Source organism: Hemitrygon akajei, chromosome 14 (genome assembly GCF_048418815.1).
Source record: "Hemitrygon akajei chromosome 14, sHemAka1.3, whole genome shotgun sequence".
NCBI lineage: Eukaryota > Metazoa > Chordata > Chondrichthyes > Myliobatiformes > Dasyatidae > Hemitrygon > Hemitrygon akajei.
In genome coordinates, this window is record NC_133137.1 from 20,602,034 (window position 1) to 20,629,111 (window position 27,078).

General features: G+C 41.6%; 2 protein-coding genes and 1 non-coding gene across 5 annotated transcripts in view; 1 reads left to right on the forward strand and 2 right to left on the reverse strand.

The window, feature by feature from the left end:
* Nucleotides 1-406: 406 nt before the first annotated feature.
* LOC140738374 (calcium release-activated calcium channel protein 1-like) lies at nt 407-21,531 on the reverse strand. Its single transcript, XM_073065601.1, has 2 exons — nt 20,944-21,531; nt 407-1,270 (listed from the first exon to the last, which is right to left on the reverse strand). Exons 1-2 carry the CDS (start codon nt 21,055-21,057, stop codon nt 716-718), a joined length of 669 nt encoding a protein of 222 aa, XP_072921702.1. The 5' UTR covers nt 21,058-21,531; the 3' UTR covers nt 407-715.
* On the reverse strand, nt 3,351-3,457 carry LOC140739048 (U6 spliceosomal RNA). The gene has a single exon (XR_012101557.1). It is a non-coding gene; the product is annotated as a U6 spliceosomal RNA (small nuclear RNA).
* A 123-nt stretch (nt 21,532-21,654) lies between the features above and the next one.
* Nucleotides 21,655-27,078, forward strand: part of kdm2bb (lysine (K)-specific demethylase 2Bb) — a 231,775-nt gene continuing 226,351 nt past the window's right edge. The window contains exons 1-2 of one of the 3 annotated variants that reach the window (XM_073065598.1): nt 21,690-21,827; nt 22,065-22,149. The gene's annotated coding sequence lies outside the window, so the exon portion shown is untranslated. Of the gene's footprint in view, nt 21,828-22,064; nt 22,150-22,250; nt 22,565-27,078 lie in introns of those variants that run through there. The other 2 variants (XM_073065597.1, XM_073065599.1) reach the window with 2 other exon arrangements.

Genomic DNA, 27,078 nt, shown 5'->3' on the forward strand with positions numbered 1-27,078 from the left:
TGAGACAGATACAAGGTAATCGGCAATGAAGTGACAGGAATGGGATTAAATATAGCAGTTTGATTTAATGCCCTGTGTGTGTGTGTGTGTATTAAAAAAGAACGGGGAAAATTGGAATATCTCAAGAGGTCTATCACAGTCAAGATAGATGTGCTGTATGCAAACAACAGGGACAGGCATAGGTGACAGTAACAATCAATTTCTTTGGATAAGGAAATAGCAAGCATTTGAGAATGACAAACAGTCAAGAGACACCCTTGGCACACAGACTACTTGTCTGACCAAAGTGCGATTCCCCCCCCACCCCGCTCACAATTCACCAGCAAATTAACTAATGGTACTGGCTGCTGCCTGAAAACCAGCACTGCATAACCCATAAATAAATGCTTTTTAAATAAAGAGAAACTTGTGTATTACATTAGAAAAAAACATTGTTATTAAGACATGCCTGTAAAACACACGTACACCCGATTTCTTTAATAATGAAAGTTTAAACAATCCATTTAAAATTCCATACAAATTCAAAGTAAATACATGCAGTCATTTAATCTGAATTTAAAAGTAAAAACAGAGGTGTTCTCTGCTAGTTACTGACCCAAGGTCAAATAGTAGTACTGAGGATCAGCTAGCACTTGTAGATTTGTGTAACAGTCATCTCATGCACAAAGTGCTGTAAACTAGTCATAAGGCTATTCCAATGAGTTTACAACTAATCTTATCCAAAATGAGACCCAGCAGGGTGCAATGTGTCCCCTCTGTCCAGCTGATCCTGCAGCTGTACAAGTACATCCAATTCTCTCTCAACTCTCTCGGTCTTGTGGCTCACTAACGACCGGTAGAAATGAACAGCAAACAGGATAAAAATTATTCCAGAAGGTACCATGATTGCTGTGGATGTAATAGCTGCTGCTTTTCCGGGCGATATCGACGTCGAATTATTTTCCGTGGAATCCACAGGATTTTTCTTTAATGGAAGAAATTTAACCCAACACAGCAGCACAACTTCAGCAAGGAAGAGAAAGGTCCCGATAACCGTGGAGAAGGCCCACGCAAGTTCAATGTGCCTGTGCATACGCTCGTGGGGCGACTCGTGGACAGAGTTGAGGTTATGGACGTTGCTAACGGCCTCGATATTGGGAAGGATACAAGTGCTAATCATGAGAGCAAAGAGGTGTATTGCAACCAGTACTGTTGTACAGGCACTAAAAGCAATCAAGAGACCTTGTGGGTAATCCTGTCCCGATTCAAGCTGCACCTCCACCATGGCTACCTAAAAACAGAAGACAAGACAATTACTTGGAACGAATTCTGAAGTACAGGAGTTAACATTCCGGAACCTGTTGCTGTGCTGTACAACCTTCATGATTTCCGAGCCTCTTGTGTGACTCGCAAAATTTCAATTTTTCAGGTCAAATTCTCAACTCTCTACAGATCACTGTGTAGTAGTCTCTGATTAAAATACCTCTGTTTTTCCCAGTTTACGAGTTCTGTCCAAGATCTTTAGTGTCCCTGTCAGAGAAATGTATACAGTGGCCCTATTCCTCCCACCAAACTGCCAAAATTATCTCGGTTTTCAATATTGCACTTGGAACTGTAGTTTTGTTTATCTTTCATTTTTCTTTCTGGAATTTTAAAACTGTGTTTAACATTGTGTCTGCATCAGCAAATGGCAAACAAAGGGACGATAATCAAATCCACTTGTGTTCATTCCAATGCAGTTCTGATTAAAAGGATTTAATACCAGTGTTCACAATTATGGAGACTCTTGATAGAATAATACTATGGGGTGGCACGGTAGCATAATGGTTAACACTGGGCTTTACAATACCAGCGATCTGGATTCAATTCCCACCACTGCCTGTAAGGAGTTTGTACATTCTCCCCGTGACTATATGGGTACTCCCACTTTCTCCCATTATCCACAGATGTATCGGTTAGTAAACTGTAAACTGCCCTGTGCTACGAATAAATCGTGCTACATGCTAAACTGCTATGAATAAATCGGGGGTTGCTGGGCAGCATGACTCGAAGTGTTGGAAGAGCCTACTCCATGCTGTATGTCAATTAAAAAATAACAAATATATAGACAAATGGTAATGAGTTCAAAGGTTCCTTTTAATATCAGAGAATGTATGCAGTATACAACCTGAAATTCTTACCCTTCACAGATATCCACAAGACAAAAACCAGACAGAATGAATGATCAAAATATCAAAGCCTCCCCTCGCACAAGCAGGAGCAGAGTTGACCCCCCCCCCCCACACAGCAAAGCACCCCAAAGAGACCTTGATCCAGTGACCATTAAAAACTATAGTTCATAACCCAGCATCTCAGACAGGCTCTCCCTCTATCGAGGGAGAGAGAAGTCGCTCCTGCAACCAGCAACTCCCCATTCTGAGGTTACAACTTCCGCATCACGTCTCCAAGCACCCTCCCCATCCTCGTCTCGAGGACCGACAGGATCCCACTCTGCATCAAAAGAGAGAGATAGAGAGAGGGATCGCTCGAGTACGGGGTCTTCTTCCAACAGCAGCCAGTGATTAGCAATAGTGATTAGTATAGATAAAATGAACATTTTGTTAACAATATATATTACATGCAATTATGTGTTTTATTAGATATCATACAAGCAGGATCAGAACATGGAATTATGATGTTGTGGCCATTACAGAGACTTAGTTCCCACAAGGGCTGCACTGGCCACTTGTTATTCCAGGGTCTGGAGGTTGCAAAGGAGGTAGGACGGTTGGTTTAAAAAACAAGAGGGCGGAGGAGTGCATTGCTAATCACAGAGTATATATCACAGCTGCAGGAAGAGAGGTCATCTGCTGAGTCAGTATGGGTGGAAGTCAGAAACAGGAAGGGAACAATCACTCTGTTTGGAGTATTCTATAGCCTCCCCCCAACAGCCTTGGGAAACTGAGGTGCAAATAAGGCCGCAGATTTTGGAAAGGTGCAAAAAGTTTAGACGGGGCTGTGTTTGTTAGGCGTGTCCAGGAAGGATTCCTGACACAAACAAGAGAAAATCTGCAGGAAGCCACACACACACACAAAATAGCCGAAGAACTCAACAGGCCAGGCAGCATCTATGGAAAGGAGTAAACTGTCGAAATTTTGAGCCGAGATTCTTCATCAGGACTGGAGAAAAAAGATGAGGAATCAGAGTAAGAAAGCCGGGGGGGGGGGGGGGGGGGGGGAGAGGGAGAAAGAAACACAAGGTGATAAGGGAAGACCTTTGGGGAAGGGTTAAGTAAAGAGCTGGGAAGTTGATTAGTGAAAGAGATACAGGGGGAATCTAATAGGAGAAGACAGAAGGTCATGGAAAAAAGAAAAAGGGAGGAGCACCAGAGCAAGGTGATGGACAGGCAAGGGGATAAGGTGTCAACCTTGCGCAGGGGCCATGCTAATCTTCTCTGTATTGTTCCAATTTTAGTATATGTGCTGCCGAAGCGAGCACACAAGGGGGGGGGGGATAAGGTGATGGGGGTAAAGGGAATGAGGAATCGTGAAGGTGGGGGGGAAATTTACTGGAAGTTTGAAAAATCGATGTTCATACCATCAGGTCAGAGGCTACCCAGACGGAAAGCAGGAAACTCGAGGATTATAAGGTAGCCAAGAAGGAGCTAAAGAAGGGACTGAGGACAGCTAGACTGAGAAGACCTTGGTAGCATTAAGGACAATCTCAAGGTGTTCTACACTTAATGTGAAGAACAGGAAGATGATTAGAGTGCTCAGTGATAAAGGTGGATAACATGTACCTGGATGTGGAGGCAACAGGGGGCTCCTTAATGAATACTTTGCTTTGGTGATCACCAAGGGACTTCGATAAACGTGAGCTCAGGGCAGAGCAGGCTAGTGCACTGGAGCACGTCGAGGTTAAGGAAGAGGTAGCAGTGGAGCTTCTGAAAACACTAGGATAGATAAGACGCTGGGGCCAGACGGGATAAACCCCTGGTTACGATGGGAAGTGAGGAAAGAGATTGCCAACAAGATTTACATCCCTCACAGGCACAGGAGTGGCCGTGAAGGATTGCAGGCTGGCAAACGTCGTTCAATGTAAACAGGTCTCATCCTGGGAATGATATACCAATGGTGGGCAAACTGATGGAGAGGATTCTTAGGGACAGGATTTATGAACACTGGGAGAATCATGGTCTTAATAGGGATAAACAGCATTGTGTGGTGTTTTGCAGGGATCTGTCCTGGGAACCCTGCTAGGTGATTATTTTAATAAATGTCTTGAGTAAGGAAGTGGAGGGGTGGGGTTACTAAGTCTGCAGAAGACACGAAGGTTGGAGGTGTTGTAGGTTACAATGGAATATAGACATTGATAAAAGTGGTGGATGGAGATCAATTGGAAAAGTGATGCACTTTGGAAGAGTGAATTTGAAGGTGGAATCTGAGATTAATGGCCGGATTCTTGGCTGTGTGGAGGAACATAAGGATCTTGGGATCCAGATCCATAGATCCCTCAAAGTTGATGGGGTGGTTAAGGTGGCATATAGTGTTCTGGCCTTCACTGGTCGTGGAATTGAGTTCAAGGGCTGTGAGGTAATGTTGTGGCTTGAGAAAACCCTGGTTAGCCTGTGTTTCATTCTGTTCGCTTCATCACGGGAGGGGTGTGCTGAGATTAACCATGATGTTGCTTGGATTAGAGAGCATGGCTTATGAAGGCAGGATGAGTGAGCTGGGGCTTCTCTCTTTGAAGCGAAGGAGGGTGAGAAATTACTTGACAGAGGTGTACAAGATGGTAAGAGGCAAAGTTAGAGTGGACAGCTAGCATCTTTCTCCCACAAGGTGGCAGTGGCCAATACATTCCTTTAATTCAAAGAAAGTTTGGGGGACGATATCAGAGGAATCTGAAGAGAGAGAGAGCTATGGGTGCCTGGAATGCACTGCTCATGATGGTGGTACAATGGAGTCATTTAAAAGCCTCTGAGGCACATCCATCTAAGAAAGATGGACTGTTATGGACTGGGTCAGATGAATGCCTACCGTATATTCCGGAGTATAGGCCAATCCCCCATTCTCAAGGTTAAAAAAGTGCCTTTTTCACGGTACCTTTGTATAAGCCGACCCCTTTTGTAGAGGTTTTTGATTTAACCAGAAAAGATCACAAGATATCACATGCCGGTATTCAGCTTTGCTGGATCCAGAACCAGGAAATTTTGTGAATCAGTACCTGCTAAGAAAACAGGCCTACACATCATAGAGCGTTATAGGCGGATTCTCAATAAATAAATCAGGGAGGGAAATCTTCTTGGATTAGGTCTCCAAAGGTAAAGAATCCTCAGAATTGTAACCCCCACGAAACCATTTAGCGCCCATCGTAATCTCATTAAAACATAACACGGGGTGGCGGGACCAGTACATCTACTCAGTATTGAGTTTGTGACCGCCATGTACGAAAGTTTAAAACGAATGCGATATGATGCTGGCTTCAGGCTGAAGGTTGTTGATTTTGCTAAAGGAACGAATAATTCTGCAGCTGCTCAGAAGTTTAGTGTAAACGAGAAACAAGTGAGAGAGTGGAGAAAGGCAGAGGACCCGCTGAGGGAAATGCCAAGGATGAAATGTGCAAACCGCGGGAAAACACGCCAGTGGCCAGAACTAGAAGAAAAAGTTTTAGAGTGGGTGAATCACCAGCGATCGACCAGAAACACTGTTACCAGAGAAATGATTCAAGTTCAAGCGCTGAAATGGGACGAAAAACACCGTGAGGTCAGCGAAAATTTCAAAGCTACGCGAAGTTGGTGCACCCGATTTATGAATAGACATGATCTTGTGTTGAGACAAAAAACACAAGATTGCTCTGAAAATTCCCGTGGAGTGTTGTTTACGTTCAAGAACGCTGCTGGATGGACAAACCCAGCTGCTTGAAGTGGGTTAAAGAGGTGTGGCGTCGACATCCCGAAGGTTTTGGGAAAGAAAAGTCGCTACTTGTCTGGGACGTCTTCAAAGTGCACTTGTCAGGTGAGACAAAAGCAGCATTGAAAGCTGAAAATACGGACATTGCAGTCATCCCCAGTGGTTTGATCTCCGTGCTCCAGCCACTAGGTGTGAGTTTAAACAAATCATTCAGAGAATTCATGCGTCGACAGTGGAATGAATTTGACTCAAAAACAGCCAATAAATACGACCTGTCTTCTGTGTATTTGTTTCTCCAAGGTTGGCATCCTGTGTATAAGCCGACCCCCTAATTTTAGGATCAAAATTTGGGGCCAAATTCTCAGCTTATACACTGGAATTTACGGTAGATTGATTGTGGAGTAGGTTTGTATAGATTAGTTTAACATCATAGCCTAAAAGGATCTGCTGTACTGTTCCACTGTATGTTTTAATAATTACATAAAAATATATTATATAAAGTATGAAATAAAAAATAAGAAAAAACAAACACAAAGGGACAAACTGGATTTGCTATTAAGAGACAAAGATTAAATGGCCATCTTCGCTTTGTCACTACAAAGCAAGGCTACAGACTGGTTACTAGAAGCCTGGGCCACTTCCCCACCAGTGCATAACTGCCCCTAAAACTGAACAATTCCAGATCAATAGACCGATTGCTAACATTTCGCAAGATAATTTCCTAATAAGGATCTCCACAAACACAAGCTGGCCTTTCAGCTCTATAGCCCCATTCTGTCACTCATTTGGAACTTTTGCCAATCCATCCTTCACTTGCACAAATTGTGCTCTGTGTCTTTTCCAGACAGAGTTGCAATCTAACACTGATTATCCAATTGTTACAACAGTCCATGCAAAACCTGGGTCTGCATTTCGTACATTTAAGCAAGCAGGAGCTACACTTCAAATTTATGGAAAACACAGTAGCACTATACAAAAGCAGCCTTCAGAACTTCCTGTTAAATGTTTCACTTTGAGTGCAGCTTCACTTAAAGTAAACCCATTTCCTGACTTGTGAAAGCAAAATGTGGACAAAGACAACACCATGGAAATCAACTGCTATCGAAAGATAAGCTGGTGGAGATCACAGCCAAGAGACAGGCTTCATACCAGTAATGGCTGACTAAACTCGATGGTTTAGGAGTACTTGTTTATTTAAACCCCTGTTCAAATCCAGTGATTGAAAAAATATGCGTGCAGTTTTAACTATTACAAGCAATTCCTTTCAGTTTCAAGCCTATAAGCACCAACTCTTTTTGCAATGAGTTAAAAGCAAGTATCTTGCCAATGAACTAAAACATCAAACGATATGGACTGCAATATCTTAGCAATGACACGCACTGCTCTAAATGTAATCAGGCTGCAAAGCAAAACCACCAGCACTTCAGGGGACTTAAATTTGCATTCGAATTAGGTTATTTACTCAATTTCCAGCGTTCGTTGGTTATGCCAAGCTTGCCTTAGAAAGACAGTGGTGTGTGGGCTTCCCTAATGAACCACCAAGCTTTGTGGAGATAGTCCCCGTGTTGTTGGGTAGGGAGTTCTGAAACTTAGACCTGTTAGGGTGTATTCTGGAGTTTATGGAGTATAGCAAATATCAATTTCAACAGCAACGGGTCTTCAGAATGTGGATTGTAGATTAGAGTTTTAAAATGCTGCTCAAAACAACGGTTCCTGGAGCTGCAGATTGGGAATGACTGCAAACACCTGAGGTGTCTGCATCTGGATGAATGCAGCAAAGAAGCAGGGTGATTAACATTCATCTTGGGTGTCTGGAGTGTGGATGTAAAGATGGAGGTGTTTGAAAATTATATGCAATTCAAAGGAAGCACTGTAGATAGATTGTAACTATAGAATTGTCCCTGTCATTACCTTCGACCTTTAGCATATGTGATGTAAAGTTGGGTCAGTGAGCCTCTATCCAGAGCGACTCCAAGGGATGTCAGCTTGAGTGCGCCGAATAAAGATTTTTATACCACCAGCATTTTGTCTCTCTGGTGGTTTTCATTGATGGTCACAACAGACCCTGCAATGAAGAAATACTTTTCTAAGGCAGGATCGTGTGAGACTCTGCCAGGGAGCTGTATGAAGACTTCAGGCAGTTGTGTCCTTGAGCACCTGTTGTTGATTTTGCAGGTGCTTGTCAGAGTAGCCTCAGAAGTAACTGCCACACCTCTCGAGCTATATCACAGTCACAACAGGTTGGAAGGTGGTATGATAATAGGAGGTTTTTAAAAACAAACACGGATGAAGATTATTAGAACTTCTGCCATCTTCAATGGGATCCTACCACCAAACACATCTTTACCCTCCCCCTCACTAATTGTCCCTGCAAACCCAAGTGCCACACGCGCCCACTCACCTCCCCCTTCACCCATATTCAGAGCCCCAAGCAGTCCTTCCAGCTGAAGCAACACGCCACCTGCAAGTCCGAAAGGATCATCGACTGGGTTCGGTGCTCCTGAGGAGATCTCCTCAACATCGGCGGGACACGTCCGTGACAGGCAGGAATTTCCAGGTGGCCCACCATTTTTTATTCCAATCCCCATTCCAGCATGTTGGCCCATGGCTTCCTCTACTCCCACAAGATGGTTGGAGGAGCAACAACTCATATTCCGTCTTGGTAGCCTCCAACCTGATGGCATGAACCACTTGCAGCAATTTCCCCCTCCCTCACATCTCTCTTCCGTTCCCCACTCTTGCTCCCCTCTTCTTCTCACCTGCCTGTCACCTCTCTCTGGTGTCATTCCTCTTCCCCTTTCTCCCACAATCCACTCACCTCCTCCTCTTCAGTTCTTTTCACTATCACCTCCCAGCTTCTCACTTCACTCTCCTTTCCCCCTCACCTGGCCTCAACTACCACCTTTTAGCTTGTACTCCTTCCTCTTACTCAGCCTCCCCCACCCCAGTCTCAGCCAAAAACGTCAGCACTTAATTCCTTTCCTGACCTGCCCAGTTCCTCCAGCATTTTGTACCTGTTACTCTGGATTTCCAGCATCTCTCGTCTTAATTATAGGAGCAACTCTAGTGAAAAATATATGACTAAGCAAGATGCTGGATTAGACAAAGACAGTAAGGGAGCTGCCAACGGCGGAGAGGTACAAGACTGAATAATTAGTCTGAGAGAGGGAAAGGAGGCCAAGCAAGAATAAAGAAATTAAAGTTGTGTTCAGGAATAAACGGCTGAGCAGGAATGTAGCAGCAGATATCGTGGAGAAGGTGCAGGGTAAGGAATTAAAATTCTGAAGTCTGCTCGTGTACAGAGAATGTAACAAGGTACACGTTTCAAAGTTACACTGACCTTACACGAGAATAAAAACATAGGTAACCCTTGGTTGTGGGGGATGGAGTTTGCGTTTCCGAAAAAATTATCCACGTTGTGATTTTCCATAATGCTAAGCCGCATTGTCTGTGTGTGTCAAGGAAATGCAAGTGAGTGTAAGAGTTTATTGAATCCCCTCCCTCACACCAGTGAAAAAGAAATTAGTGTTTTCCCGGCGTACAAGACAAATAAGTACTTCTCGGGCTTCCAGCCTGGTACAGATATCGATTCTGACCGACATTTTCATGATAAACTCTGCTATCTTCATCAGGGATGATGCCTGGGCATGCGTAGTCTGGTAGTATTTACACCCCTCTAGTCCAGCCCTCCTGATTGGTTAGTCCTAATCCAATCAGGTTTCCGCTCTCCCACCTTGCTTAAAATTGAAAAAGAATCTAGGGCTTTCCGGGTGTTAATGACGAATAACCAATTGTACACAAAGTGGGAGAGCAGAAACCTGATTGGATGAGGACTAACTAATCAGGAGGGACGGACTATGGGGGTACAAATACCACCGGACTAGACATGCCCAGGTCAGTTATAATCAATACCTATACCCGACTGGAAGCCTGAGAGTTTATTCTGTGAGAATGAATTTAATTTTGTATCTCAAATTTCTGAGTTATGATTTATGAATTTGTACGGGCAAATTTTTATTACTCCAAGGTCCTAAAGCAGGGGTTTCCTCTATACCATCCGTGAAGGTAAATTTATTAAAACTTCAGACTTTCCCAAGCCTGGATCAAAATAATCAAAGTTCAAACTTCAAAATACATTTATTATTGAAGTACATACATGTCACCATATATGACACTGAGATTCATTTTCTTGCGGGTATACACAGCAACTCTAAGAAACACAATAGAATCAATGAAAGACCAAACCCAACAAGACAGACGATGACAAAAAACAGTGTAAAAGCAATAAATATCGAGAATACGAGATGAAGAGTCCTTGAAAGTGAGTCCATAGGTTGTGGGAACAGTTTAGTGATGGGGCAAGTGAAATTATCCCCTCTGGTTTAAGAGCCTGATGGCTGAAGTGCAATAACTGTTACTGAACCTGGTGGTCTGAGGCCTGAGGCACCTGTAACTTCAGAGATCGTGGCAGCAAAAGAGATCACGGCCTGGGCGGCGGTGGTCCTCGAGGATGGATGCTGTTTTCCTGCGACAGCACTCTGAGTAGATGTGTTTCTCCGTTCGAGGGCATTGGTGTTTTCATACTAGGCTGAGATGCAGCCAGTCAACATACTCTCCACCACACATCTGTAGAAGTTTGTCAGAAGTTTTAGATGTCATGCTGAAACTTGGCAAACTTCTAAGGAAGTAGAGGCGCTGCTGTGCTTTTCATTGTAATTACACAAGTGCTGGGCCCAGGATACATTTTCTGAAATGATAACACCAAGGAATTTAAAGTTGCTGACTCTCTCCACCTCTGATCCCCAATGTGGACTGGCTCATGGTCCTCAGGTTTCTTACTCCGGAAGTCAATAATTAGCTCCTTGGTTTTGCTGACATTGAGTGAGAGGTTGGTGTGGCACCACTCAGTCAGAATTTCCATCTCCCTCCTATATGCTGATTCGTCACCACCCTAGATTCGGCCTACAACATTGGTGTCGTCAGCAAATTTATATATGGCATTGATGCTGTGCTTAGCCTCACAGGCACAAGTGTAAAGTGAGAAGAATAGGGGGCTAAGCACACAGCACGCAGCCTTGTGGAGCACCTCCATTGATGGAGATATTGTTGCCAATCCAAACTGACTGGGGTCTGCAAGTGAGGAAATTAAGGATCAATTGCACAAGGAGGTACTGAGGCCAAGCTCTTGATTAGATTTGAGAGGATGATAGCACTGAATGCCGAGCTGCAGTTGATAAAGAGCATCCTGATGTATGCATCTTTTCTGTCCAACTGTCCCAGGGTTGAGTGAAGGGACAATGAAATGACATTTGCTATGGAGCTGTTGTGCCTGTAGGCAAATTGGAGCAGATCCAAGTCACTTCTCAGGCTGGAGTTGATAAGCTTCATCACCAGCCTCTCAAAGCACTTTGTCACAGTGGATGTGAGCGCTACTGGACAATAGTCATTGAGGCAGGTTACCACATTCTTCTTAGGCACCAATATAACTGAAGCCTGCTTGAAGCAGGTGGGCACTCCAGACTGCAAGAAGTTAAAGACACCAGTAAACACTCTAGCCAGTTGATCAGCACAGGTCTTTAGTACTCAGCCAGGTACCCCAATGGGCTGGATGGTCTCCATGGGTTCACCCTCCTGAAAGATGCTCTCATCTCAGCATCAGACTGAAACCACAAGGTCATCGTGGGCTGTGAGACTTTGTGAAGGTTCCTGCACGTTTTGCTGGTCAAGGCGAGCATGGAAGGCGCAGAACTCACCTGGGAGCAAAACCTTGTTGTCACCCATGTCACTTGGTCTCACTTTGTAAGAGGTGATGATATTCAGGCCCTGCCACAGCTGTCAAGCATCAGTGCTTGAAAATTAAATCAGGGTAAGTTTCTACCACTGAAGGTAAACTTGCAGAAAAATTATACATTGCACATCTCAAATGCATCAGTTTCAAATAGTTAAAGTGTCCCTTTGAATTCAGAAGCTCAAAATGCCTAATAATGGACACTATTTTGATGTTTGAAAACATTTCAGTAAAGGTGAATGGTAACTGTAAACAGGATCAATGAAAGAGGAAGAGCGTAGAAGGCAACAAACTGCGCAAATGTAGATATAGATAAATAGCAATAAATAATTAGAGCATGAAATGACAAGATAAAGAGTCCTTAAATGAGATCACTGGTTGTGGGAACATCTCAATACATGAGTATAGTGTTTTGTTCCAAGAGCCTGGTGGTTGAGGGGTAGTAACTGTTCATGAACCTGGTGGTGCAAGTCTCGAGGCCTTTGTACCTTCTACCTGATGGCAGCAGTGAGAATAAAAAAACAGCATGGCCTGGGTGGTGAGGATTTTTGATGATGGATGCTGCTTATGACAGGTATATCAGATCATACAGTGAAATGTGTCATTGTGTCAAATCAAATTCGTAAGGATTGAGCAGACCACACACGTCAGCCTGCTTCCAGTGTTAACAAGGCATGCCAGCAGCTTACTAACCCTAACCATGTATCTTTTGGAATTTGGGAGGAAACTGGAATGCCCGGAGGAATCCCATGTAGGCACAGGGAGAATGTCCAAACTCATTAGACAGCAGAGCGAATTGAACCCTAATCTTACAGCAGATCTGCAAATTGTTACACTGCTGTGTCATAACAGGTTACTGGGAATGTGGCTACATAACTGCATTGAGAAAAAAAAAATCAAAATTATTAATTTTCCCACTAAGCATCTTGATAGACATAAACAGCTTCCCAAAGCAGAAGGGAAACTACTGTACTTGCATCTAAGTGCTCATTGGAACAATGCCTGCAGCTTGCTATGTTGGTCAACGTGTTCCAGGCCAGCTTGAACTGTTTGTTTAGTTTGTTTTTTTGGGGGGGAAAAGACTAACTTAATGGCCTTCCCACAACCACAGACCACAAACAAAATGGTTACAGGCATTAGCCTATGTGAAATAGCTGTTATTGTAATGTTGGAAAATTGATTGGTCAACCACAGTTCAGCTCTAAATGCGAATACAGTGGATTCCAGTTAATTGGGACACATCAAGACCAGTACACTTTGGCCCAATTAAGCAGCTGTCCCAATTAGCCAAAGTTTGATGGAAATCATTAAAAGGTATATAAAAAGACAAACTATCATTTAACTGAGGAACAATATGTATTTACTGTAAATGAAATACAGAACAAATTAGGACACTACTAACATCTCCCAACTTGGTGTCCACAGACCCCTCGGTCAATGGTAGGGGCCCATGGCATAAAAAAGGTTGGGAACCCCTGGTTTACGGTACTATAAAACCCTGTATTAGTTCCTACTAGTTATCGATGGAGGAATTCACCTGCCGTGATTGCAAGTGAACGAAATCAGCACAGATACCTAGTGTAGATAATGAGTACCTTCATACAATGTTTTAGACGATCACATCCTCTAAATCTTCATTTTCATTGTAACATTTGAGATGATTGTCAATACCTTCAAATTCTTCATAATTACTAACTTGAAATACTGAAATTGTTTTCACCCCCAACCATTTCTGTCATCTCCTAACCTGAATGCTTGAAACTGCGGTGAGCAAAACAGTTCCAAATTGCCTTTGGCAATGAACAGTCGCTGTTTCGGACGGAACTTCTTCAGCACTGATAATGAAGGTGGGGGAAGATGCCAGAATAAAAAGGTGGGGGGAAAGGAAGAAGGATTGCTAGAAGGTGATAGGTGAAGTCAGATGGGTGGGGAAAGGGTTCAAGAAGAAGGAATCTGAGGAGAGGAGAATGGACCTTGGGAGAAGGGGAAGGAGGAGGGCAAGGAGGAGAGGTAAGAAGTCAGAGGGGAATAGGAGTAGGAGGAAGGGGGAGGGAAAACATTTTCACCGTAAGGAAAAATCAATTTTCATGTCATTAGGTTGATGGCATGAATATTGATTTCTCTTTCTGGTAAAAAAAAATGCTTTTCCTTTCCTCTTCCCTTTTCTTCTATTCCCCACTCTGACCTCTTACCTCTTTTCACTGCCTATCACCTTCCCCTGGTGCCCCTACTTCATCCCCTTCTCCAATGGTCCACTCTCCTCTCCTATCAGATTCCTCCCTCTCCAGCCTTTTATCTTTCCGACCCACCTAGCTTCACCTATCACATTCCAGCTATCCTCCTTCCCCTCCCTCCCACTTATTTATTCTGGTATCTTCCCCCTTCCTTCTCAGTCTTGAAGAAGTGTCTCAGCCCGAAACATTGAATGTTTATTCATTTCCATAGATGCTGCCTGACCTGCTGAGTTCCTGCAGCATTTTGTGTGCGTTGCTCTGCATTTCCAGCATCTCATGTTGCCAAACTGCCTTACTTCTTATTTCTTGCCAATTGTCAGTGAAAAAAATCAGTGCTTTTGAACATTTTAAAAATGGATTGTCCTATGCACAGTGTAGCATCTAAAGACTGCACAATTGCATGTGGTAGATGCTAGTTAGAAACTGTTTGGCAACAGTGTCCTGTCCCAATTAAGTGGCATAGTGTCCCAAATAATTTAGTCCCGTTCTCTAAGAGTCGTCCCAAATAAACTCTGATTAACTAACCGATGGCCCAATTAACCAGAACCTACTACATTTCTAATAGACTGGACTAATGGAACCAAAGGATAATCTGTTCCTATCCACGACTTTACATCATACATTTTTAAAGTATTTCAGTACTCTTGTATCATTTAAAACTAGTTGCTCTTATTTTGATTAATTGCAATTTATAACCTCTGCGTCTTCTTTCCTTGATTCTCTGCCCACCAATTAGCTGTCTCTTGTAGTCTTCCACTCTGGTCTCATAAATCCTGCCTATATCCTAAAAAGGATTCCTTTCCTGTTCTGGATTTTCTTACTAATTAATAATCATTAATTCAGATATTTCACTTCAACATGTTAATTCAAATGGTTTTACTTGCTCTATTCCACAGATACCATCATTTCCCTGCCAAATTTGCTTTCTATGTTTGGCTTGCCAAAGGAAAGAAAAAGTGAAAATTCCAGCATATTCAATATGTGATATCATATTGCCTCAACTAATTCCACATTATCATTACACATTAATAGTTTTGAGCTTCAAATAATCTAACTTGAAATTCCCCTCCAGCTGTATATTTTGCTTCCACGTTCTACTTTGTAAAACAACAATCTACTATTTAAACCCATTTTCTCTGCCAAAATCTAATTTCCCTTGTACTCCCTTTTTTTAATCAAATAGCTCACAAATTTCATTAGCTTAAACTTTATTCCAACTGCAAAAGTTTTTGAATCAGATTAATACTGTAGACATGAAAGATCCTTAGAGGAACTTCCTCATAAAACTTACACTGCAAGTTTGAGATTAAAACAAAAATCAAAATATCCTCATTTCATTCCCCCCGAGAGACCCCTCTTTTATCTTTAACCAAAATTTAGCTTTGGTTGAAATTGTCAGCAAGGTTGAAGAATCTACCGTAATTATTTTGCTAAATTATTATGCTTGAGAGAAAGTGTCGATCTAAATGAATTTCACAGTAAACATTTTACAAAAAAAATCAAGATTTATCTAGATTAAATTACTACCATTTTCCTTCCCAATGCTTCACTTTTTTTTCTATAAGTTCAGTACATTTTAGTATCTATCAAATAATATAACTTGTTTGCCTTGATCCTGCAAATTTTAATCATCAATTTTATCACAATTGGTTTCTTGGTGAACCCAAGCTCAAAGTTATAGATTGGATGTTTTAAATTCAATTAGAATTCAGTACAACATGGGATCCAGGGAGTTAGATAATTGGATCCAGAATTGGTTTGAAAGTCAAAAGCAAAGAGTGACAGTGGAAGATTATTTCAGAATGGAGACCCCCGATTAGTAGAGTCTCCTCGCCCCACCACACCCCAGTGCTAAGCCCATTGCTACTCGTCATCTATATCAATGCTTTGGTTGAGAATGTACAAGGCATAGTTAGAAGGTCTGCAGATGACAGTACTAGTCATTGAAAGTGAAGCTAGTTATCAGGAATTACAGAGGAAACTTGATCAGCTGGCTAAGTGGGCCAAGGAACTGCATATAGATTTTAATTCAGACAAGTGCAAAGTGTTGCATTTTGAGAACACAACTCAAGATAGGGTATTGAAGTCAATTTTAGGGCTCGTAGGATTGTTGTAGAACAAAAGTACTCAGGGTTATAAATACATGGTTCCCTGTAAGTGACGTCACATGCAGACAGGGTGGTGAAGGTAGCTTTTTGCACTGGCTTTTATCAGTTAGGATATTGAGTATCGAAGCTGAGATGTTACATTGCAGTTGTACAAGATGTTGGTGAGGCTGCATTTGGAATACTGCATTCAGTTTTGGTCACCTTGCTATAAGAAAAGTATTATTAAAAAGTAAAGAGTGCAGAGACCTACAAAGGATGTTGCAAGACTTGAGGCACTGAGTTACGGAGAGGAGTTGGGACTTTTTTTTATTAGAACGTAGGAGGATTGGGGTGATGTCATAGAGGTGTATAAAATCATGGGGAGCAGAGGTGGAGTGATATGCACTAGTTTTCTCCCCCCAGGGTTGGGGAAATCAACAACTATAGAGGTATTTAAGTTTAAGGTGAGAGGGACCCAAGAGCGAGGAAAAGACCAGAGTTATTTTGGGCCGAATTGGAAAGATCAGGTGCAGGCTGAATCAAGGTGGCGGACCACTGGCCCGAGAGCATATTGAAGCAGTAGGGCCTGGGTCTGAGAACAAGGAACAACATGAGGTTTGGACAATTTAAGTGCTGGGCCAGATTGGAAAGGTCAGGGTGTGGGGACCGGTTCCTGTATCGGCTGCAGTAGTGACTGGCTTCGTGTCTGTGGACCCACTTTCATGAACTTCAGTTCTGAATACCATTTGCTAACTTTTATTGGGTTTTTTTCTTCCCTCTCTGCACACTGGGTGCTTGACAGTCTTTTAAAATACCGTAGGTTCTATTAGGTTTCTTCGTTTTGTGGCTTCCTGTAAGGAGGCGATTCTCCAGGTTGTATCAAGTATTGGAGGTTAAATTTTTGAGATTTAATTGGAAGCTGAGGGATAAATGGAATGAGCTAACTGAGGAAGTGGTTAACAACATTTGGAAAAAAAAGGTACTTGGAAAAGGAAAGGTTTAGAGCAGGGGTTCCCAACCTTTTTTATGCCATGGAATCTTACCATTAACCAAAGGGACCCATGCCGTGGACTCCAGGTTGGTTTAGAGATAAGGACCAAATAGGACTAGCTCAGCTTGGAATCTTGGTTGGCATGGACTAGTTAGGCCAAAGGGCCTGTTGCCGTGTCATATGGCTAACTCCAAGAAGCCATGGAACGACAAAAAACAACTATGAACATTGGAACTGTTTTGAAAATTTAAAGACGGTGTTGAATACTGAACATTGATGCTGTTTGATTTCCTGCCAACAGATGGTGCTGTGTCAACAAACCATTCAATTCCAGGAACAAGCCAAAATGATGTCTCTTCCGAACCCCACCCTCTATTTAATCACATCACACTGAAGGACATGAATTAACCAATCACACCTGCTCTTTGAAGGAGGTGCCCAAAAGAGATACTTCCCATTTCAAACAAGAAGCCTGACAACAATGACAATTATTTATACAGATGGTGAAGTAGGCAAATCCATGTCATTGGATACTCAAACCTCACATATCGATAAGAGAGGTTCAAAGTGTTGATTGTTGTAAGAGTGTGGGGGCAGGGTAACAGGACTATAGCAAAAATGGCACAGGTAAAGACCAGGCTATATTGCTGTGTTGGTTATACCTGGCTGATCAGACAGAAGCATTGGTCAATGACCGTCTGGACTGCCAAAGACTGCTGTGGTAAAGGGCTAGCAAGGCTGCTTCTGTGCTGTAGAATGAAGAGATTCAAAGTAAAATCTGTTATACAGAAGGGGAAAATGCGTTATTAGAAACAGGCTAATTGTACTAACATGAGTTAATAAGGCGGTTAATTTTCTGTGTGTTATTTACAAAATTTTTCCTTTCCTCACGCCGGGTGTTTTCAACAGTCTTTGTTGTGTGGTGTTGTTTTTAAAAATGTGTTCTATTATGTTTGTCTTGTGGCTGCCTGCAAAGAAGACTAATCTCCAGGTCATGAATACAGTATACATATTTTGGTAGAGTATATTTTACTTGGTGTCCTAATCTATCCGGTGACAAATAGTTAAGCAATTTCTGCAGCAAAAAGTAACACATCTGTACCAATTTTAATTTTTTAAATTAGAGGCTCTCATCTGAATCAGGTTGAGGGTTCAAGTCCCAGTGCAAACCTTGACACAAAATAGCTTTGATAGTTCTATACAAGGGAAGGACTTCCACATTATGTGCCAATACATTAAATTGAGACCCCATTTTGTCCCAAAGAGAATACCATAGCCTTCAATGTACTATGTTAAAGAGCAAGAGTCCCTTATTGTCTGGTCAATACATCTTTCATAACACCACTACAAAATAAATTCTATTATCACCAACTCTGATGAAAAGTTATGCATCTTAAATATTAACTCTGTTTCTCATGTTAAAGTTCAAAGCTCAAAGTAAATTTTATTATCAAAGCACAAACGTATCTTCTTGTACAACCTCAAGATTTATTTCCCTGGGGGCATACTCAGCAAAGCTGTAGAACAGTTACAATAACAAGATCAATGAAAGATCAACCAGAGTGCAGAAAACAAACAATGCAAATGCAAATATAAATGAATAGTAATAAATAACAAGAACAAGATAGAATCCTTAAAGTGAGACCATTAGTTGTGGGAACATCTCAACAATGCAAACCAATTTGCTGAGTATTTCCAGCACCTGAATTTTTTAAAAAGTTAACAATGTCATTGTTATATTTGGAAATGTAGAGGAGTGCCTCAATTCATCCATTACAACAGGGGTTCTCTACCTGGGGTCCACGGACCCCTCAGTTAATGGTAGGGGTCCAAGGCATTAAAAAAGCTTGGGAACTGCTACAATAAATGCAAGAGGCCACATTTCCCACACACTTTATTGGCTGCTGAACAATTTAGGATTATGCAAGTATACAAAGACATAAAATAAATTGAAATCTTCCTCTAATGAATGAAAGCAATTCCAGAAGAGAAAACTACAATATTTCAAATATCCTCAAGATGTTATCACATTAGCATTGACCATTTTATCCAAGCACAAGTTTAAGTTTGATGGACGCGCTCAAGAAATTATTTACAATACAAAACAAATTAAGAAATAAAGGGCTAAAATTTGAGGTTCAAACGTCCTGTCGGACCGGGGCAGGAAATACTTTCATCTCCACTGAACATTTTATTTATTGAGATACAACATGGAATAGGCCCTTCAAGTTACGCTGCCCAGCAATTCTCCAAATTAATCCTTGCCTAATCACGGGGCCATTTACAATGTCTAATCCACCTACCAACCGGTACGTCTTTGGGCTGTGGGAGGAAACCGGAGCACCCGGAGGAAACCCACGTGGTCACGGATAGAACATGCAAATTCCTCACAGGAATTTAACCCAGGTCCCTGGTATTGTAAAGTGTTTTGCTAACCGCTATGCTATTGTGCCCATTTCGTTCTTCATAACTCACGAACAACTGACTTAATTATGAAGCACATTGGGGTTCACAAAAGAAAACCCCCCGCAGATAATAAAGGTCATGTATAAAATACTGCAGGTATCGAATATCCAAAACAGAACAGAATATATTTTGCACCTGCAGCAACATCTGTGCTGACTAAAACAGATTTCAATCAACAGCCCAAAGTGTTGTTGGAAAATCACCAACCCAAAATGCTGGCTCCATCTCCTTTATTGGAAATACATCCCTCCTAAAATCATCATTAAGAAAAATAGTTACTTAGGAAATTTTTATTTAGGAACCTAGGGGCAAACTTTTTAAAAAAGATTTAATGATTGACTCAACTGTTAAGTTACCTTCAAAAGAACTTGGCAATCCCAATACTCAGTTAACAAACCCATTTGAGGAACGGTACCAGTAGAATTGTTTTCTGTGGAAACGTGACTCAATTAACTTCAGAAAGTGAGGGAGAATGGTGTAGTAAATTGAAGCGTCAGGGTCAGATTTCCATACGATAAAAAATTTTGTACAGCTGGCCAAGCTGTCAGTGCCATTTCCAGGGTCCAGTAATTGAAAACATAATATCTAGGGTCAGGAATATTTTGTAGTCTTTAATTAGAAACATATTACTGTATTTAAAAATGAATTAATGGCCAACATTGTATTTGTTCAGATGTAACGATTGAATACAATCTGTAGAAAATATCAAAAATCCACCAAAAACTTGAAATAACTGTGAAAATACAATGAAAAGGCTCTTCCTCCCTGCGGAGATTTTAATTACTAATACCCCACCAAAACGATTCTGCAAAAAGGCTCAAATTAAAAACATGCAGAGACTAAATTAAAATCCCTTCATTTCAATAGAAAAGCAAAAGTTAAATAAAATGAAGGAACTTGCAAATGTATTTAGGGTTTATAGCAGCCGTTTAAAAAGCCAAGTATACACGTGGATATCTGCTGCATTACTGCAGTTTTTTTTGTTCTGGAGAGGGAATGCGAGAATTACAAAATCGATTTTCATCAATATTGTACCTCCAAATTATTATTTTAAACCTGTCTGCAAATGATACTACACTGAAGTCAAATGTTGCTGATACCAAAAATTTGGTCCCACAAAACCACCATTCACATTTCTCCAGCTGTTAACTGGATTACACATTGTCCGACAGTTCGACGATACAGTAAATTACTTACACCGCAGTAACGGGTGCTTTAAAACTCCTGTACGGAAATAATCCACTCCTTTTTACTCAACGCAAATTAAGCGTATGTTAATTTGTAACATTATTAGTGCAGTCTCTATCGCTATTTATAACTGGTCAATCTGCAAAATATGCTCGGAGTGAAGGGTTCTTTAGTGCTTAATTATGTATAAGTGAGTTTACAAGGGGGGAAAAGGCATAGATAATAAATGTTAAAACGGGGGGGGGGGGGGAATCAGATAGTAGTTAACTGACATAGCAACTTGGTGAATTCTTTAATCGTTCTGCGGCTGTACAAACTTACCATGGCGAAACCAGAGAGTAAAGCTGACGTCCTGCTAGAGGCTTTGAGTTTTGCCCTGCTGAGATAAAGCTTCCTCCAAGACAGAGCTTGCATTGAATGCTCGTTCAAACTCATTTTTAAAGATTAAAAAAAAAACCCTCTCCCGATTCAATTCAGGTTATTTCTTCCCGTGCCGGTGGAGAGAGAGAGAGAGAGAGAGAGAGAGAAAGAGAAAAAAAAGTAGTCCCAGCTACGGGCAGCAGCAAAGTCTCTCAGGTGAGGCTCGCCGTGAGGTTTTCTTCTCGCTCCTCGAATTCTAAGTAGAAATGTCGCCTCGACTGTAAGCGTGACTTCTGCTCCATGTACCGTACAGCTTGCTGGTGTGTGTGTGTGTTCAAGGCCCGCTGCAGGCAGGAGCCGCGCTCCCGTGCCGGTCGATCGCTGTGTACTGAGTGTGTGAGTGTGAGTGTGTCTCCCGTGAACGAGCCGAGCCCAGACCTCGGCTGTCAATCAAGCGCTCCGGGACGCGGCTGACACTCCGTCCCCGACAGTCGCGCCGCCCCGGCATCGATTCAAAGCCTGACCCAGATCGCAATCGGTTCGCTGCACACAGGACAGGACACCAATGATTCCTTCGCAACCTTCCAACCCCCTCCCCTCCCAATCCCGACTCATTGGCTCTCGCTATTGCCGCCTCTGCCAGTTTGTGGTAAGCAGCATGCAGAGATGCTGGTAGGAAGGACATTAAAAAGTGTTTTGCATATAAACGGCTCCAGAACCTGGTAGTGGCGGGGGTGGACTCCTTTTTTTTTAAAAAAAAATCTATTTTCGCCCCCCCATCCAACACAACACACAAACCTCCCATTGCAGTTCTCATATCAGAAGGAAATCGACCCGATATCGAAGTAAGTTAGACGATTAATGCGCTTTTGGTATATGGTTTGTACACAGGCCTGTAGGCAGTGTCACTTTAAAAATTCACGTAATGAGGGGGTTAGAGGGTTTGGAACGAGAAAAACAAAGTTTATTCTGAAGCTTTTTTCATTTTTGATTTTATTCGGTAGTAAAGACGCGTGTTAACAAATTAGAGCTATATCAAAAAAAGTTACATATGATCGCTTTATATTTATTACAAAATATAGTGACTGCGGGAAGAGGTGGTGGAAGAGAGCATGGCACCGTGAGGCCCCGAAAGAAATCATTGTGGGAAGCTCTTAACGTGTTCGCGTAAATTAATTTATCTTTTTAATCTTAATGAAGCCATAATTCTCTCTAATGATTTGTCTTGTGAATTTATCTCGAATCTGTTGAATTATGCTGGTATTCTCATAACTTCAATCTGTTAGCTTTTTTTTGTGTGTGACTGAACGCTTCAGCGTAACATTCATCCCCATCAATGATTGGCTGTAATGTACTGCTGATCTCTAGTTAGACCTCACGGAATATATTTTAATTAGCTCCCCACCCATCCCTTCAATTATTTTCTGCCTTTTATTAAACGCAGTACAAACGGTAAAAAGGGCCAATGCCTTCATTCTGATGTGTGCCTCCTGGTGCCCAACATAAGATGGCAGCCATAGTGTTATCTGGAACCCACTCTTCCTCACATGCGGGAGAGTCTGATAGTTAGGGGATTGGCAAGGTGAGGGTAAATTCACATTGTTAATTGTGGGATTATATTAATGCAGTTACTAATGATCTATCCACAGATTTGTATGTTTTTATCAGGGGTCATTAGAGAGTTGACTAAGTTATAAATCTGAAAGCAGTTTAATTTCAACCTTTTTGACACTTTTCTTGCAGTTGCTTGAAATTCTGATGTTTCATTCGAGTAACAGTTTTAAAAAAATTTGATGAACAATCTCTGGCTATCACATCTTTGGTTTTTTTTGCTGTTGTTTAAATTGACTCTGGTGATTTGTTTGAATTAAATATTTACAATTGGAGATTTGCCCCCATGCAATTATTTTGCACATATATTTATAAATGTGTCTTTCCATACTCGGTGTCCTTAACAGGACAGCAAACTCCAGTGCACTGATCACTGACGAGGCTAGCACCAGATTTCAGAACGCGCGAAACTAGTGAAATGGGCAAATAACTGCTGTGATTTAAAATGGAGAAGTGTACAATATAGCGGTGTATTTTGGAAAGAATGAAAGGTGATGATATGAATTAAAGAGTAACAATTTAAAAGGGGATGTAGGAGCAGTGAGAACTTGCATTTCAATGAATCATACTTGTACGTGAAGGGATTTGACACAAATATGAAGGAAATTAATATATTTCAGTCACTGTTGCACATTTCTGTGTCCCACGCTCAAGGGAGATGGGTAAATAGATGGCCATGAGTTTCTTTCCAGGGATGACATGGTTAAAGGACTTTGGTTATATGGAAGCTGGTATAAATGTTAATGTTGATCAGAAGCAGATATTGTTTTGTACAGCTGCATTAACTAGCGTGGATCTAAATAGCTGGAAAAGGACAGCTTTTCTGATTAGCGATTAAACCGGAACCATAGTGAAAATGTGCTGAATCCTAAGTCAGACCTCAGCTAAGTAATGTTTTGGATTTGGTTAAAAGGTGATAATTGTATGAATTAATGTGCCATGTGAGGTTGTGTTTCCAGTTCTGCATTTTGCTGATGCAGTTTAGTCTTGGAATAGAAAGGATAACAAGGCTGAAAGATATTTTTCTCTTTATGCCACTTATAAGAAATATTGGAATGGTTGGGAGCGAATCATACTGTGACCTCTACTGTTGTTTCAGAATAAATTCATTCATTTGTGAGAGATTAATACACAAGAGAAAATAACTACTTTTTTCTTATCTGTCTGGTTTTATTAGTGAAGTCTAAATCTGAATTTCTACTTAATTGTTTTTGTACTTAATTTTTACATGATGGTTAAATGAGAGCGATAATTAGAGGGAAATAAGTGGAAGAATTGGATATGTTGAGAATCACCAAGGATTGATTTTGCGCAGACCATGCATTAAAAATGTTACTTGCATTATGGAATCCAACTTTCCTAACTTTTCTGATAATTTGAAAACGTACAATGTAGTTGGTATTTTAGATTTCAAGATGATTTAGATGGGTAGATGAAAGGTCCCTTGGTAAGGTTGTTAAAAACTTGTGTGATGTATACATGACATGAGAGACTGCAAATGCTGGACATCTGGAGCAACACACACAATGCTGGAGGAACTCATTGGGTCAGGGCTTATCTATGGAGGGAAAAGAATAGTTGATGGTTTGGGTCCAGACCCTTTAAAGTCAGAACAGTGATATGTATGACTCCTGGTTCATACAGTGGCATTGCAGGTTTAAAGCTGTCTCGTGTTTTCCTTGTGACTGTGTAGGTTTTCTCAAAGGTCTTGGCCGTTGACAGCTGTATATGACCACTGTGCGGTTGGGTAGTGGGGGAAATTGGAAGAGATGTTGGTTATGTGAGAGAGATAGTTGATTACAGGGAAATAAACGGGGGGAATGGGACTGCTCTGAGAATTCATGGGCTAAATGGCCTCTTCCCAGATCACACAGGAAATGTGGGAAATATATGAATGTGTAATACCATGAATCTAGAATTAGAAATTTTTCATAAGCATAAGATATTCTGTAGATGCTGGAAATCTTGAGCAACACACGCACAAAATGATAGAGGAACTAAGCAAGTCAGGCAGCATCTATGGAAGGGAATAAACAGTTGATGTTGGCTCGGCCTGAAACTTCTACTGTTTATTCCCCTCCCTAGATGTTGCCTGACTTGCAGAGTTCCTCCAGCATTTTGCATGTGTGTTGGAAAACTTTGAGCTGGCTTACACTTGATTAGATATTTGGAATGGATGTTCTGCTAATAGAAAAGTGCTTGGAGGGTAACACTCATATATGCATCCGCACATATGTGGTGATGGTTGAGTCAAAGACTTGCTTTTGTGCTTGCTGGTGTTTCACACCGGCGCAAAGCAATTTTCAATTGCTGAAGTAATCTGGCCGTGTTACAATATCAGAAATATGACAGTGAGTTTGCACAGAGCAAATTCTGCAAAGGAGGTTGTAGTGAATAAATGACATGTTTTGGTAAAGGTGACAGATGGCTTGGACTTGATTGTCAACTGAGAAGGCAGGTAGGCCATTGGTGTTACCACTGACCCAGTAGACAGCATCTCCAACACTGCTGCATTCCCCTTGTGAAGGAAAGGGGGTATAAAATTACATTTTTGTGCAACTGGTGTCGAACGTTAAGAGGCATTGAAAGTTAGTGAGACATTAGAAAGGAATCAATTCAGTTCACATAGAATGGGGAAATTTAAATGTGAGGCAAGTGTTGGAAAATTGTACCATGATACTCATTTGTCATGAGGAAGGTAATGCAAAGTCATCCTTGCTAGATGATTAAGCCTCACAGCAGAGATATTCATGTGGATGTTCAAGAGGAGGAAGGAGGGGACATAAGGCAGCACTGAATGTAGGTAATCCTCATTATTGGTTAGAGGGAGATGATTATATAGTCAATTAGTTACAATTTTTTTTCTTGCAAAGAATTCCTATCTCCAAAGGAGGTCACTATTTGAACAGTTCGGATATGTCGCAGAACTTTTGAGTGGGAGGAAGTTACTCATACAGGAAGGGGAGGGCCCAGAGGGATGTGAAAGCAAGGGCTGACCATTTTAAAAGTGAACTGCTGAATAATTGCTGGCCAAAGGAGTGTTGGAATGATGGAGCGATGGCAGTTTTGGACAGACCCAGTTTTGTAGAGGATGATGTGTGGGGAGGTTGAGCAGGAATGCATTGTCAAGTCTGGAAGGAAGGGGCATGGAAGAGCATGAGTCTGACAATGCTACGGAAGGGGGAATGGACAGTTTTAATAATGGTGCAAATGTGCTATCGTAGGTATAAAATCAGCAATGGGAGCTGCCCCGTTCAGCTGTGGATATAAAGGTGTGGTCACTGCCTAATGATGGGAATTGAAGGTAGGGCTTCGGGTTGTTCAACAAGAAGTCACCTAAGTATAGGAGAGGGATTGAGGGAGATGGAAATGGTGGATGTAGCCATGTGCTGTTGGCCTATATCTGCAACATAATATGTTCCAGATGGACCACTTGCTAGTGAGAAGTAGTAGAGGGCCAAGGACAGATGCATCATGATACTGGAGATGAGAAAAGTACCAGGAAGAGAAGCTTATTGCAGATAATCCTGTTGTTCGGTAGGTGAGAATGGAATCAGGCGCATGAAAGCAGACAAACTGGGCACTGAAAGAGCTTTGCCTGTTGGAAAAGCTTTTGAGTTTTGCTTTAAGTAATATGACAACAGTAGTGTGATTATTTCTGCAGGTTGATTGGGGAAATAAAGTAAGAACTTGAATTGTACAAATCCTTCTGCATCCATATCACATTGCAAGTTTTGACAACCAAATCGGTGTCCGTGTTTTGCATAATGCAGTATGACGTCAAGTTATTTAATCTGGTGGAGGTACGAGAAGGAAAATGTTGGCCTGGACTGTTGAACTTTATGTCCTTATCATGTCTGCGAACTCTCCGGCAGTTTGCCCTGCTAATATGATTAACTGAATACTGAGGCTTTGGGCCTACTCTAGGCTGCTTCGGTGAGTTGGGTCTGAGGCTCGGAATGCTGTTGCTTGCTTCTATTGTTTGCATGATTTGTGGTTTCTCCCCCCCCCCCCCCTTTCTCTGTGCGCAGAGAAGGCTAGGGGTTGGTCTTTAAATTTTTTTTAATAGGATTCTTTCAGGTTTCTTGCTTTGTGGTTGCCTGTAAGCAAACAAATCTCAAGGTTGTATAATTTATCCATTCGTTGATAATAAATGTACTTTGAATCTTAAATCATTTGTGTTGTGTTCATGAAATGATTAACATGCTGACAGTTTTGATTAAAATCTTACCCAGTAAGTGATGCTTATTACAATATTGCTGCATTGTCACCTCTGTCTAACTTACTTGTTCAGGTCCTTAGCGTCATGTGAATCCACCATCTCCTCATTTTGCTAATCTGAAAGCAAAATATCTGGAGGTTCTGATCAATGACCGGAAACATTAATTTGTTTCTGCTACTGTAGGTGCTACCTGAACTGCTGAGCGTGTCCTTTTTCAGTTTTAATCTCCGTAAACAGTTTGTCCAGCAGTCGGATTTTAAAAA

Excerpts from the sequence above, each read along its gene's own strand:
- LOC140738374 (XM_073065601.1), bottom strand. The coding sequence starts at position 21,057 with ATGAGTTTGAACGAGCATTCAATGCAAGCTCTGTCTTGGAGGAAGCTT. Across the intron at positions 1,271-20,943 it reads TACTCTCTGGTTTCGCCATG|GTAGCCATGGTGGAGGTGCA; the intron begins GTAAGTTTGTAC and ends TTCTGTTTTTAG.